Source organism: Ostrinia nubilalis, chromosome 19, assembly GCF_963855985.1.
Source record: "Ostrinia nubilalis chromosome 19, ilOstNubi1.1, whole genome shotgun sequence".
Lineage (NCBI taxonomy): Eukaryota > Metazoa > Arthropoda > Insecta > Lepidoptera > Crambidae > Ostrinia > Ostrinia nubilalis.
In genome coordinates, this window is record NC_087106.1 from 13484564 (window position 1) to 13500048 (window position 15485).

At 42.0% G+C, this 15485-nt stretch overlaps 2 protein-coding genes across 2 annotated transcripts in view; one reads left to right on the plus strand and one right to left on the minus strand.

Annotated features, from left to right (window-relative positions):
* The window catches only part of LOC135080986 (uncharacterized), a 31354-nt gene extending 19310 nt beyond the window's left edge, over positions 1 to 12044 (plus strand). The window contains exons 10-17 of the mRNA XM_063975710.1: positions 298 to 590; positions 802 to 2268; positions 2475 to 2814; positions 4755 to 4984; positions 6882 to 7105; positions 7751 to 7915; positions 8520 to 8694; positions 10648 to 12044. Coding sequence (XP_063831780.1) covers positions 298 to 590; positions 802 to 2268; positions 2475 to 2814; positions 4755 to 4984; positions 6882 to 7105; positions 7751 to 7915; positions 8520 to 8694; positions 10648 to 10991 — 3238 coding nt within the window. The 3' untranslated portion in view covers positions 10992 to 12044. The remainder of the gene's footprint in view (positions 1 to 297; positions 591 to 801; positions 2269 to 2474; positions 2815 to 4754; positions 4985 to 6881; positions 7106 to 7750; positions 7916 to 8519; positions 8695 to 10647) is intronic.
* Positions 12045 to 13715: 1671 nt separating this feature from the next.
* Positions 13716 to 15383, minus strand: LOC135081327 (asparaginyl-tRNA synthetase). Its single transcript, XM_063976046.1, has 3 exons — positions 15217 to 15383; positions 14117 to 15130; positions 13716 to 14026 (listed from the first exon to the last, which is right to left on the minus strand). The coding sequence occupies exons 1-3, from the start codon at positions 15340 to 15342 to the stop codon at positions 13769 to 13771; spliced, it is 1398 nt and encodes a 465-aa protein (XP_063832116.1). The 5' UTR covers positions 15343 to 15383; the 3' UTR covers positions 13716 to 13768.
* Between the last annotated feature and the right edge of the window lie 102 nt (positions 15384 to 15485).

The following is a 15485-nucleotide window of genomic DNA, read 5'->3' on the forward strand; positions in this document are numbered from 1 at the left end:
CGGCGACGTCATAGTGCGCGAAACATTGGTTATTTTTCGGAGAATAAAACCTGTTCTTTATTTTAAATCAATTACGATTTCTCTGTTGTAAAAAAGGTAGCCAATGTTACGTGCACTAACCTGTCATTCTAGAAAGGGATCAACCTGAACATTTTCCTCTTATTAGTTCCTTTAAAATGGGAAGAAAAACTACCTTTATTTCCTTTGAAGGAACCGTCAAAATGATAAACGCTTTCGACAGAAGTAGTTTCTTATATTCCCTTTCGAATTGACATAATAACGGTAACGATTTTTTAGCTTATTCGGCAACGAGGACGTCGACCTCCGGCAGCTACCTCAAGTGGAAGAGGTGACCGCCCCGCCCCCTCCCACCCTCACCCCGGCCTCCCCCAAGGAAGACGACAAAATGGAGGAGGACAAGGTCCCCTCCCCGCCCGGCTCGCCCAAGAAAGACTGGCACGAAGTCAAGGAGAAGACCGATGAGACCAAAAAGACCCCGTCCAAGCTCGACTTAGTCCGGGCGAAGCTCGCCGAAGCCACAAAAGGAACGGACCGGCTCGGCCGACCGCTGCTGTTCAGCAAATCGCCAAGTAAGTGTGCCCTTCTTATTCCCATCTAGTTGCTAAGACAGTACCAGTAATCTAGTTGAGTATCTGTATTCTGTACCGTAACGTGTCAGTAGGTGACGTAAGTAATTCGATCACCGCCATCTTTAGCAGTCTGACTGAAGTAAGTCCTCAGTACATTTATCTCACGTCGCATAGACGTCATTTTGTTTTAACGTAGCATTCGTTGCTTTAGGTATCGAAAGGGAAAGGCGGCGCACGCTCAGCTCCGAAGACACGGACCTTCGGCCGGAGCACCCCGAGGAGTTCGACGCCGAGGACCACAAGAAGTCCATCTCCATCATCATGAGCCAGGCCAAGGAGCAGTTCCACGACGGCCAGCTCGACAAGAGCCAGTACAACACTCTCATGTACCAGGTGCTGCAGCTCAACGAGAAGCTCAAGCTCAAGGAGGCCAAGCAGCGCGAGTCGCTCGAGATCTCCAAGCGCAAGCTGCAGGCCGCGCACGGGCCCGGGCCCAACAACTACGGCGACATCGACGAGCGCGTCACGCCCGGGCCCGGCCCGCCGCCGCCGCCCGGCCCGCCCGCGCGGGACCTCGACCTGCGCCGCCCGCTGCTGCCGCGCCCGCCCGCCTTCGTCTACCGGCCCGCCTGGCGCGCGCCCCGGGCCCGCGTCGACGAGTACGTGCCGCGTCCCGCCGCCGACTTCGGCCCGCGCCGCTTTCGCCCGCCCTACTTCCGCGCGCCCTGGCCGCCCTACGAGCCGCGCCCGCCGCCGCCGCCCGCTCCCATGCCCGGCATGTGCCAAGGAGAATGCCCGCTGACGCCCTACGAGAGAACCGTCTCGCCTCCGCCGCTCGGCGTCGGCGCTGCCGAGATCCCGCCGCCGGACCCGCGCGTGCTCGAGCACATCGACCGCGACCCCGTGAAAACGATCCAGATCGACGGCGTGCCGCGCGAGATCCGCTTCTACGGCGAGACCGCCGTCATCATGATGGACTGGGACGACCCGCGCGAGATCCGCTTCCTGCCGGGCCGGCGCCGCGTCACGTTCGACAACAAGGACTCGGTGGTGCTCGGCTTCAACGAGCCGTACCGGCGCGTGGAGGTGGACGACCAGGCGTTCGATATTCGGCTCGGCGCGCCGACGCGGGAGCTTTACATCGACGGGCGCTGGTTCGAGGTGTTTTTCGGCGGGCAGCCGGCGGGCGTGCTGGTGGGCGGACGCGCGCGGCGGCTGGCGCTGGAAGGCCCGGCGCCGCAGGTGGACGTGGGCAAGGCGCGGCGTACGGACCTCGTGGTGGGAAAGATCAACGTGATCGTGAACGCGGTGCACGTGTGTCCGGTGTATTTGGACGCGCGCGTGCAGGAGTTCCACGCGGCCGGCCAGCGGTTCACGTTACGGTTTGCGGACGCGCTGCGCACGGTGTTGATCAACGAGCGGCCGTTCCGCGTGGAGTTCGGGGACTTGCCTAAGGCTGTTCACTTGGGAGGCGAGAAGTACTTTATTCGCTTCTCGGCGCTGCCGCGCGGCGTGCGGCCGGGGCTCGTGCGCATCGAAGGCATGGTGGGCGCGGCTCCCGGGCCCGCGCCGCCGCTGCCCGCGCCCGGTCTACCGGCGCCTCCGCTGGAAATGGACGCGGAGACAGTCCTGCCCCCGAAGAAGTCGCCCAGCCCAGATATCAACCCGGAGAATCAAGGTGATTATCCTTTACGTTTGTTTATTATAGTGTCGTGTACATCGAAGTAGATAAGTACAGTATTTGATTAGTAATTTATCTTGTATTCAGTTTCATTTACTACTAGTACATATTGTAAAAAAAAATCAGTACTTACGAATTTTTTTATTTACAACTAGCTGACCCGGCTACAACATCGACTTTACGAAACGACTCCTTTGCCCCAGGTCTGGACATGCTAGCGAGCGTGATGCCCTCAAGCTTCAGCTCTGCACCCTCATCAACCTCAGAATACAGTTGTGCAGAACCGCTCTTCACCAAACCAGACAAGATCCCCGGGTTAGAAACCCCAGCGGACGAAAAACCCAACCCTCTGGTACCGGTGTTAGGAAACATCAACGTCAACGACCTCTTCGCGAAGCTACTGGCCACTGGCATCGTCCAAGTGCCGAAAGAGACGAAAGACGAGCCGAAACAGGAGCAGAAGCCCGAGGAGAAGCCGAAGCCGAAAGAGGATAAGAGCGTCATTCATAGAGTGGACTTGCTCAAACCTGAGACGCTGAGAGTGTAAGTATTTTGGACCTTGACTTTTGCCTTATTGTATAGGAAACCTTGACACTTGCTGTAAAGTTAGGTTAACTGATCTTTCTTTGTACTTAAACTTTTATTCAGTTTTATATCAGTAGTATTGAGTGAATTGCTCCTCATTTTAGCCTTCACCTTCAAGTGAAACAATTAAAAGCCATCTCAAGAGTAACTTTTAAACCTTAATTTTTTCTCAGAAACTAGCGATCTGCCGCCAATTTTTCTAAGTCACTTAAAAGAGCTAGAACGGTCGACATTTATCATCATAACGGCGACTTCTTTCGATTACCACATCTTAGCACAAAATAACAGTGATTTTTTAAATACTTAAACTGATAATGAATACTTGAAATAACTTTTAAAAAAAGTCACTTGATTCCCACCTTAGTCATTTCGATTTCTCCAAGTTATATTAAAAACTAGCTGACCCGGCGAACTTTGTTCCGCCTTAATGGCAATAAATAAGCAGACTTTTTTTTAATTTCGAACGGGATAAAAAGTATCCTATGTCCTTCTCCTGGCTCTAAACTACCTCCCTGACAATTTTCAGCTAAATCGGTTCAGCCGTTCTTGAGTTGTAACGTAGGGGTTGCAAGTCCCGGTACTAAGGAGTGTTACTGAATTCCCGGTACCAGGTCTAAGCCAGTACCGGGAAAACCGGGAAATTCGGGAATTTCGGTACCCACGTGAATGGTTATTATTTATTAAAACAAATTACCTAATTTGTACGTAATTTTAATAAAAATGTAAATAGGTTAACAAAAATATTAAACTTTTTCTGTTCAGTTCAATTGGTTTGTTACCTTAATAATAAATCAGTCCAAACAGTTACACAGCACGACAAAACTAGTTATAAATGCCTATTAAAAATCATAACCGCCATATTCATAAAAAGCAACAATCGTTTAATCAACCTATTTTAGTTAAAATATGTTTTCTCACTTTCTATCAATGTCAAATACTGGCAGCGACAAGAGTTAGAGTAGGCGCACACCGTTGATTTTTAGTTGGCCGATAGTTGTGCCCGATTTTAATTTGTATGAAGAATCGGCCAATCGAATAAATTAACTAAATTAGGTTTATATAATTACCTTTTTAAAAAAATAAAACCGACTTCAAATGCGTGAACACAAAAAAAAACTAAAAATTAAAAATATTGCGTATAAAAAAGTTCATCCCCAATTTTCCACCCTTAGGGGTGAAATAATTTCTTCAAATTCGCATGAAACCACCCTTTTGATAATACCTATTCAACAAAAAAATAATCGTCCAAATTGATTTATAATCGGCGGAGATATTGCGTATAAAAAAGTTCATCCCCAATTTTCCACCCTTGGGGGTTGTTTTTTCTATTATTAAATTTAAATGGGACCACCCTTGAGGTATTACCTATACGCCGAAAAAAGATTTGTTCAAATCGGTTCATAATTGGCGGAGTTATCGCGTAACAAACATAGAAAAAAAAAAAAAAACATACGGGTCGAATTGAGAACCTCCTCCTTTTTTGAAGTCGGTTGAAAAAAACACGCTATTGAAAGAAATAATAAGTAGTATCTAAGTACAATCAGATAAAACAATCAGTCTTAAAAGGATAGTAATTCATTCATTATTAGGAACATTATTAATATTTTTTCATTTGTTGATAGTGTGTACGTAAAAAGATGATGGCGTCTAGTCAAAAAATTGTTATTAAAAATAAATTATTGAAGTCCCGAAAGTACCGAAAGTCCCGGGAATTGCATCGTCAGTACCGGAACTAGATAAAGGATTAGATTATCGGGAATTCCCGGGAAAAATGAGTACCGGGATTTCCCGGGAGCAAACCCTAGTTGTAAGTGGTGTAACTAACACGACTTTCTTTTATATATATATAGATTGTAATTGTAATGTCAGAAAATTGTATGTGCGTATAATAATTCCAGCAGCAAGCAGCCGGGCCTGGTGAGCCGGCTGTACGGAGGCATGCAATGCTCCGGCTGCGGCGCGCGCTTCCCGCCCGAGCACACTGTGCGCTACTCACAGCACCTGGACTGGCACTTCCGCCAGAACCGCCGCGATCGCGACTCGGCGCGCCGTGCGCACTCGCGGCACTGGCATTATGACCTGTCCGACTGGCTGCAGTACGAGGAGGTCGAGGATTTGGAGGAGAGAGGTCAGTACTCTGTCATTTGTAGGACCTACTGAACTAATACTAGGCCTGTTCATCTCCGCGAGTTTACATCGAAAACAAAACACGCACGATGGCCCACCTACAGGATACTATTCGACAAGGCCTCACATACGAGCGAACATTTACTCACGTACGCGTATTCTTGTGTATGATGGAAGAAAATAAAGAAACTGGTGTACTAAATACTGTGCAGTATTTAACTGCCTAAATAATAATAAAAACACAGAATGTACTTTTTTTAATTTGCCTCAAGACACTGAGAGGTAAATAAGTAGTTAATATTATTCATGATAATTCATGCTAAATCATGTATTTCCTCCGCCATTTTCCGCAGTTTGGCACCTCACGTCACATCATTTTACCGAAGTCAGCCCTATAGCTTCGGCGCAGTGCCGATCACTGACGTTTGTCAACAAAATGGTGCTTGACTCTTGAGACAGGCTAAATTACACCATATTGTTAATGACATTGAGCATACATTTTTTAAATACCTTTGCGAAGTAAAACTTCTGTACGTAGTACTTATTATTATTCTGTGCTAATACATGCCCGGCATGTCAAAATATCCAGGATCGCCGTCTTCATTCAAAGTGCACAAGTGCGATCTACGATAAGAAGACCTTGCTGAAAAGATGCCTACATTAAAAATGCAAAAAAAAATCAATTCCAATAACCAAGGGCCCCTTTTTTAAATTAACCTCTCCTATGCTTTGTCTAAAATCTGTGCAACCTCTGTCAACTGCTTTGTCTCAGATCTAAGACAAGACTACTTTGGTCATTTTGAAACATCATTTGAAAACCGTAGCAGTTGGGGGTGCAGTTTTTCGTGGCTCAATAGCACGCCAAAGGTTAAATGTAACTTTCCATATATTTTTTCTGTCGTAACTATGTAACAAGTGACAATCCGAGCTTTATGAGCATCCAACATGGGTCATTGAACTAATCTAGCATGTCTTCCGAAATACGAAGTGCTTATTGCCTAACCAAAGTGGAAATAAAAAGTCTCTTGGTGTACCCATGGTCACCAGAACAACCCAGTCTAACAATCCACTCTTACTCTTACTGTTCTTTTTATATAAATAGTACATCATGTACACACGGCCACACTGTTATCTATCCATTTCCGTTTCTGCTCTCGCTCTCATCAAATGGTGATTCTTTGCGATAGAACGAGATGACATGACCGGCAATGGGCAGTTAACACTGTTGCCCATATACTCAACATCAAATAAATCGCACCTTCCGCGACGCGAACTTTAAAGAATTTCTTCTGAAACAATCATGGTGCCCCAACAATATTGGTGTTATTTGAAAGCCCAATAAATATCATTAAAGAAAAACATATTCAATTTCTTAATAAATGATTAACATATATGTTAATCATTTATTAAGAAATTGAATTATGGTATACCATAAATGTGACTTGAAAAGAGACCTCACTTTAGGCTCACCTCTGGGATCAAATAATGATCTCACGTGTCCTCTTTAACCAGTGGATTAATTTATCATAATCCTAACTTAACAGTTTTATAGCCATAAAAGTTGGCTCAAGCGTAACTACCTATTTTTTGAAGAAGTGACTGGATTCTTCTACAGACACATTTTTGGGGTAAAAACCTTTCCTTTAATGAAATGAAGTTTAGAACTAGGCTTTTAAATGGTGCCAATATTGGTGGGAAGTGGATGCATACGTTTGAAAGTGCTTATCGCGGGAGGGTCGATTTTTGTGATGACCAGTGTAATACCTCATGAAACTCATAAAAACTCAATACTCAATACTCAATTTTTTATTGCATCCATAATGTTGCAGAGGTGGTATGTATGGTTTTATAAGATACAATTATAGATACTCTTATAAAAAACCACCATCCCTCCTCAGAAAAGAGCTGGTTCGAAACAGCCGGCGCGGAGCAGACGGAGCCGCCGGAGCCGGCGGGCGAGGCGCCGTCGGTAGCCGCGGGCGCGCCCGCTGAGAGCACGTGCGCGCTGTGCGGCGACGCCTTCCAGCAGTTCTACAACGAGGACAAAGAGGAGTGGCATCTACGCAACTCTGTCAGGCATGATGGGAATAATTACCATCCGATGTGCTTGGACGACTATAAGGTACGGTAACATCTTCGTCATTTACAGATTCAGGCTACGCACTACTATAAAACCTTCATCGATTTGGCAACACACAAACACTTTTAAAGAGGTGTTTTTTACCTCCCGACGCGTTTCGACTCGATTGCACGAGTCATGGTCGCGGGCACTCGCTCGCCCGCCTCGGGAAGGTACCTCTTTAAAAGAGTTGTGTGTTTCGATGTTCCGTATTAATGAGAATTTAATAAAAATTCAACATGAAACCTTATCAAGACATTTTATCGATAACGCCTTTGTCGACTAAAACGATAATTTACGATACGATTTTATCGTGGTGCGTATCCTGACCCGCTAGGTTAGTTAAGTCTCCACTGCTGCAGCAGAAGCATTTCTTTTATTTACTAGAGGACATATTTATTGCGCTGCTTCTTCTTAGTACTGGCCTATTTATTGTCCTGAAGCAACGGTAGGGTTAATATTGGGACGTGTAAAAGTGTATTTTAAAAGCCTACTTGCATAAATAAATGAGTTTTTAAGATACGACCGGTTGCAGATTGTGAATAATGTCTTCGAATATTTTTTTTTCTTTTAATAAATTACAAAATTAGCTCACTTTTCTACATGTTCTTTATCGATGACTAAACGTAAACATATCCCGTCCCACAGGCGTCGCTCACAAAAGAGGAGCCCCCCAAAGAGGAGACACCTGCAGAGGTGACAGTGGAGACCAACGAGGACCCCATCGAGGTTCTGGATGCGGACGACAACGTTGATTCCGACGCAGAATCCGTCGTGGAGGTCGTCACCGAGCCGCTGCCCGAGCCCGTCGAGGTTAGTACACACAAGCCTAAGACTCCCCGCAGACTACAGACTTTTAGACGGCAGATTCTAATTTGTATTGAGAATCGGCCGATACCAGTGTGCGCACTTTTATACATGTCTATACTGATTAACAGCTACTATCGGCCAACTAAAAGTCGGTGGTCTGCGCCTTAGTTTTAACGATCGTCTATTATTGTGATATTATAAGGTGGAGCGAAGTCGTATTCGATAGTCTGCTTTAACGCAGCGAAGTCGCGGGCGTAAATTAGTTTAATGTGTAACTTACATATTGTCTAGACTTTCAGTGAACCCTCCACTCCAAAAATACGAATTAAATTAATCACAGCCCAATCTATCCTTCTCTGAGATTTGTCTTCCGAAAGTTTTAAAGTATTCGCGTAGTCAATAGCAAGATACTGAAATCAGACTAATCTAAACTCGCTTGTAATTTAGCTTCTTAAAAGTTCTCGCGTTGTCGCACGTGTTGCATAGAGACCTCTTCCGAAACCAGTACATTTGATAACCGAAAATTCTAGAATTGATACTTACAGTTTGACATTCAAGTCGTGTTGCTCTGTTTTTAACCATCCAAAATTCTAACATCTTTCCACAGATCGATGAAGGCGACGAGGACGACGTGGTGTTCAAGGCCGAGCCGGTGGAGGAGGTGGTGGTGCAGGACGACGCCGACACCGACGACGAGACCGCCGAGACGCGCCGCGAGCGCGACCGCCAGGCGCAGCTCGACTTCCACAACGTGAAGATCAAGCAGGAGCCTATTGACCCAGGTTAGTACTGCTTTTGATAGAAAAAAAAATTGTTTAAAAAGAAACAGTAAAACATCTCTTACTTGATTCTGTTGACTATCAGAATGTTAAGATCAAGCAGGAGCCTATTGACCCAGGTTAGGACTGCTTTTGATAGAAAAAAAATTGTTTAAAAAAAGAAGACTACCTCATAAAGATGCAGGCCGCCACCAACCGGCCATTGTGGAAATCATTGAGGGAGACTTATGTTCAGCAGTGGATGTCCTATGGCTGAAATGATGATGATGATGAAAAAAAAAGAAACAGTAAAACATCTTTTACTTGATTCTGTTGACTGTCAGAATGTTAAGGTCAAGCAGGAGCCTATTGACCCAGGTTAGTACTGCTTTTAAAATTATAACACCCACTCTTTTTTTTGCGTTGTTGGGGATAAAACATAGTTAAAAAGAAACAGTAAAACATCTCTTACTTGATTCTGTTGACTGTCGGAATGTTAAGGTCAAGCAGGAGCCTATTGACCCAGGTTAGTACTGCTTTTAATAAAAAAATAGTTAGAAAAAAAACGGGAAAACATCTCTTGACTAGATTCTGTTGATTGTCAGAACGTGAAGATCAAGCAGGAGCCTATTGACCCAGGTTAGTACTGCTTTTAATAAAAAAATAGTTAGAAAAAAAACGGGAAAACATCTCTTGACTTGATTCTGTTGATTGTCAGAACGTGAAGATCAAGCAGGAGCCTATTGACCCAGGTTAGTACTGCTTTTAATAAAAAAAATAGAAAAAAAACGGGAAAACATCTCTTGACTTGATTCTGTTGATTGTCAGAATGTTAAGATCAAGCAGGAGCCTATTGACCCAGGTTAGTACTGCTTTTGATAGAAAAATAGTAAAAAAAGAAACAGTAAAACATCTCTTACTTGATTCTGTTGACTGTCAGAATGTTAAGATCAAGCAGGTGCCTATTGACCCAGGTTAGTACTGCTTTTGATAGAAAAATAGTAAAAAAAGAAACAGTAAAACATCTCTTACTTGATTCTGTTGACTGTCAGAATGTTAAGATCAAGCAGGAGCCTATTGACCCAGGTTAGTACTGCTTTTAAAATTATAACACCCACTCTTTTTTGCGTTGTTGGGGATAAAATTTAGTTAAAAAGAAACAGTAAAACATCTCTTACTTGATTCTGTTGACTGTCAGAATATTAAGATCAAGCAGGAGCCTATTTACCCAGGTTAGTACTGCTTTTGATAAAAAAAAAAAGAAAAAAAAAGAAGACTACCTCATAAAGATGCAGGCCGCCACCAACCGGCCATTGTGGAAATCATTGAGGGAGACTTATGTTCAGCAGTGGATGTCCTATGGCTGAAATGATGATGATGATTAAAAAAAGGAACAGTAAAACATCTCTTACTTGATTCTGTTGACTGTCAGAATGTTAAGATCAAACAGGAGCCTATTGACCCAGGTTAGTACTGCTTTTAAAATTATAACACCCACTCTTTTTTTGCGTTGTTGGGGATAAAATTTAGTTAAAAAGAAACAGTAAAACATCTCTTACTTGATTCTGTTGACTGTCAGAATGTTAAGATCAAGCAGGTGCCTATTGACCCAGGTTAGAACTACTTTTGATAAAAAAAAAATGGAAGACCTCATAAATGTAGCGGGAAAGCGCTAGATGCAGGCCGCCACCAACCGGCCATTGTGGAAATAATTTGATTCTCTTGACTCTTAGTATGCTAAGATCCATTGAAACTGGTTGGTGTTCTTTTTGATTTTGTTAGGTTGTGATCTTGGTTAGCGTTAGTGTTTTACCTCTACAACTTTTAGGTTCATAACAAAATGAAGCTCCAAGCTAGATTCAATATCTAGCATAGATTAAGCTGAATATTTAGAGCTCATGTTCTACCCTTCCAAATACCAACTGTGAAACAGTGACACAGATGACAAAGTAACTTACAACATTATGCAATTTCCAGACGACGAGCCAGTGATAACGGCGGAGGAGCTGTCCCCTCAGCCGACGATCGACACGACGCACACCACGGTCCTGTCGTCCATCGACGGTAACCTACAGCTCGACAGCGCGCCCGCCACCGCGCCCGTAACCGGCGGCATTCGCATCAACATCTCCAAGTCGATACCTGCCCCGGCGCCCGCCGATCGCTTGGATGACGTCAGCGCGGATGACGAGCCCCTCCCGCCCGGGGAAGAACCAGAACTCGAATATACCCTCAAACCTGCCCTCCAAGGTCGCCGTCTCAGCCGCCAACCACCCGTCATGAAGGGCAACGAACTCTCCGGACTGTGCTCCATTATGTGAAGTGTTGTGCGTGAACTGTGAAGTGTTAATTTACGGCTATACTTAACTTTCTAACCGAATTGACTTTTGTACGACAATTAATGGATTATTTAGAATATCATCTAAAATATGTTTTCTTCGGACAACCCTTGGGTGCAATGATTATGGTATGAATGAAGTGACTATGAATTTTTATGTAAATACATTGTAGGGTGGTGGGTTCGAGTCCTACTGCAAGTTATGTTTCATATTGATGATACTGCTGACTGCTGTGACTTAAACTATACAAGACTAACATAAATAGTTATGTTATAAGCATTTTCTAAGTGGTAGCCTTACATCTGTAAATACCGTATATTGAAATGTTATATAGGAATTTGCATTTTCATAATTACCTGTATTTTTTCAAGTAGCAAGCGTATCACTTATGTGTGATAGTTATAGTAATGGAATTTTTGGTGGTTTTAACGGAATGTTAATTGGGTTTGAAAAGGTCTTTGTAAACGCGCAATAATTTAGGTTGCTTTACCTTATGATGTGTCTTGAATTAATCTTTATTTTTAGTGGTAGGTCTCGTAAACTTATCAGGAACGTAGTTCCGTCGATTACCTGAATGTAGTGCTTAAGATATAACATATTTTACAAATGTGATATTAAAGTTAAGTTCCTGACGTACTAGCATCGAAATACGCTCTTTTCACAGTAACATTTGTGTAATATATTTTGTAAATACGTAATGCCAAGTGTAAAGTGTAATATAATGTTAATTTTTGTATAACTTACAAAATCTAGCAAATATCAGGTTCGAGCTACGCATGTACGTGGGCGAATCTCGTTTGATTACCGCAGGGAATGAAGCAGGTTGTTTATAATTTAGCATAATGTCTGTTTACTTTATAATTTATTGTATATAGCGGATCAAACAAATTGATGGTGATACAAAGTATTTGTGTATCAATTGAGAAGCAGTTATTTGTTTCGTTTTAGTCAATTTGTATGTTATTTAGATGATAAAATGTTACAAAAATCACAAAAACATTGGTTTTGTTTTCAATAAATCACTGAAACTTTAAACTTTCTTTTAATTTTCTTGTTTTTGTTTGTATATCTGTACTATTCTATTGGAGGCTCAATAAATTATCTTCATGATAACAAGTGTTGTTTTACTTAATTCCTTAGATTAATAAAACCTAGATAGATAGTCAGTGCACGAAAGGTGAGGCAGTTTTTAGGGAGCCGGCACGGCTTACCCGTAAACGTCACATGAACTGTCAAAGTGAAAAATTGGTAAACACGTCCGACGAATTTTAATTAATTAAAACGGTTTGTGCTGTGAAAGGGTGTCTAAAATACATCAGAAAAACAAAAGAAAGTGACCAGTGTTACATTTCATAAGTAAGTACTACGGTTCGACGCGTATTTTGCTTGAATTTGGCTTTCAAAAATTAAATATGGGAATGATACCAGTAACAAGAAAATTTATTTCCCAATTGTTCGCCGTACAAATACACTTCCTTTTTTATGAAATCGAGACTTTTAAGTCGATTTATCTTATTGTTATTAGGTAGGTACTTTGAATTCAATAAATAAGTAAGTACATGATGCGTTTTGTTTTTGTTAATTATAAAATTATTAAAAACGTATTAAAAATTTCCCTACTTTCGGGAAAATCGCCTTCACTGTCTACACTCCCCAACAAAATTGACACTAATGACATAAGATTTTTGCCTCACTCTTGACGAAGCGTTTGTATGAAGACTATCCATCTAGGTTTTATTAATCTAAGCTTAATTCTACCTAAATAATTAAGAGATAAAGTTGAAATAATGCAGCAGATGATATAAATACAATACCTAGGTAAAATTACTTGGTTTTTTTTTATGGTTCTATCTAACCGAAAATAAACAATTACTTAGGCCTAAGATGCGCGCCGTGATAACTTTTGTCGACGTCAAAACGTATGGGCAAAATCGATAAAATGGCGTGATAACCGCTTATCGCGGCGCGCATCTTAGGCCTACAGCATTGATTGATTGCACTTTACCCTTAGATTAATTTATTAATCTAAGACTTTACCAGGATAGTCTTACCGCCTTGTAGGTGTCTGCTGCGTTGCAAAACAAACAAATTCACGTGCAGAGTAGAGGCCATCAAGTTGTTCATTCGGGAATGTCAAGCTAGAAGGTCACTCTAGCCCGCATACACAGGGTATGCTAGCGAAAATAAAACTACAACATAGACCTATAAATTTTAATAATTCATGTTAATAATAGCCAAATAGTAAACTTAATCAAAAAAGAAACTATAGCATCGCTAATGCTAATACTACTTGAATAACGCGTTTGTACGTTTCACAGGCGGGGTGACTTTCAGCGCTGTAACTAAACTACGCAATAAAATAAAATTCAGTATTCATTTACATTCTTGCGAGCTTACGTATGCGAATGTAGCTGTCTCATCTGCATTCTAGCTTGTTTGCTCATATAAATAAGGTCGTACGAGTATATGCGTAAGATAATAATCCTGTATTACTATTTTAGACTGGTTACACTCTTCCATAGAGTTGGTTAATAACTCTATGCACTCTTCGGTTTAAAACCGACGTGCTTGTGTGTAGGGAAACGAAAAATAAAAGTACCTAGTTGAGGAGACTGATGCCTAAGTTGCCTAACTGCAATAAAAAAACTTATACTCAAGGCCTGTATGCAGTAGGAACAATTAAAAGTACACAAAATAATTAATAATTTATTAATGATTTATATCTGTACAACAATAATTTTAAATCTACTGAATACTATTTACATGTCACAGTTATGTGGCCACCGAGGGAATGGCAAAGTATCCTTGATGTTAGGAACTCCGCACATCACTTGCAGTAGTCTCTCCAGGCCCAGTCCAAAGCCCCCTGTAGGTATGTTGCCGAATTTTCGAAGTTCCAGGTACCAATTGAGCTTTTCTGAGGGTAGTTTTAACCTTAGCTTGTCATAGTTGTCTTCCCTGAGACTGCCTCCTACTATTTCCCCAGTGATTGGGGCTAACAGATCCAGAGCATCCACCTGTAAAGAAAAGAATAGAACAATGAATAAGGACATTACTTCCATGCAGCCATCTGGACTGCAGTGTGTATTAGGAGGAAGCCATCTAACCTTTGAACTATCATCATCACATTCTTTCATATAAAATGATTTCATGTCTTTAGGCCATCTCACAACAAATACTGGTATCCCATTGCAGTGATCAACTAGTGCCAGCTCTTGTTCTTTGTTTATTCCTTCCTCTGTGTCTGCTATTCCTTTTCTCTTTAGAATTCCCTTTGCCTCATCATAGGTCATAGTTACAAACTCTTTGTCAATCCAATTTGGGGCCTTGGCCTTTTCTTTATCAATCAAAAATAAGTCTGCTTCATTGGAATCCCTAGTTTTTGTAAATACATATTTAAGTAAATCCTCTATACAGAACTGCAACTGGTTTAGACTATCACAGAAAGCTAGCTCTGCTTCTAACATGTAGAACTCTGATAAATGCAACCTTGATCTGGAATTCTCAGCTCTAAATGTAGGCCCTAGGGTGTACACATTGCCCATTCCTCTGCATACTGCTTCCAAATGAAGCTGGCCAGATACCGTTAAAAAGGTCTTCGAGCCAAAGTACACGGAGTCTCTATCTCTTCCCTCCTGCATCATAGCCTTGACAGTCTCATCGTTATCAGGCTGCACTTTGAAGACTTCACCGGCCCCTTCACAGTCATTTGATGTCAGTATTGGGGTGTGAATGTGTATATAGTTTCTAGAAGCAAAAAACTCATTTATGTGCTTGGAGACGGCATGTCTTACTCTCAGTATCGCCGAAATATAGTTCGTTCTGGATCGTAGGTGTAGGTATTGGCGGATGTACTCTGGAGGATGCGTAGTCCGGGGGTTGAATGGATAGCCGTCCAAGACCACACAGCTGCCTAGGACACGCACGCTCTCGGCGACCAGCTCGAGCTGTCCCTTGGGACTCTTGGACAAAGTACCCGTGACATGAACGGAGCTACCGTAAGTTAACGCATCGGTTTTGAGATGTTTTGGTATGACTGTTTGTAATTTTTTTGCACAAGTACCATCGCTAATATCGGCAAATACGAGTTCCTTTTGGACTCGTAAATTTCTTACCCAACCCTGAAATAAATGTTTGAATTGTTAGATAATTTAAATAATGTAAAAAAATGCAAAAATAATCAATAGAATAATTTAACTGAAATAACCTTAATTTCAGTAGTGTCCCCGATGTTAAATTTATCCAATACATTAGCAATTGCACTAAAATTCCTATGGAATTCATAGAATTTGTAGTAATGGGCATATTTATTGATAAATAATTTTTTTATCATTTTCAATTTCACACATAACCTAAAACTTTTAAATGTCACCGCGAATAAAATGTAACGAAACGGCAAGTGTTAGATTGATTGAGTTGAGATTCTCTGACAAAAATTGTTTTCAATTAACATAACGAAACGCAGAATTAAGGCAA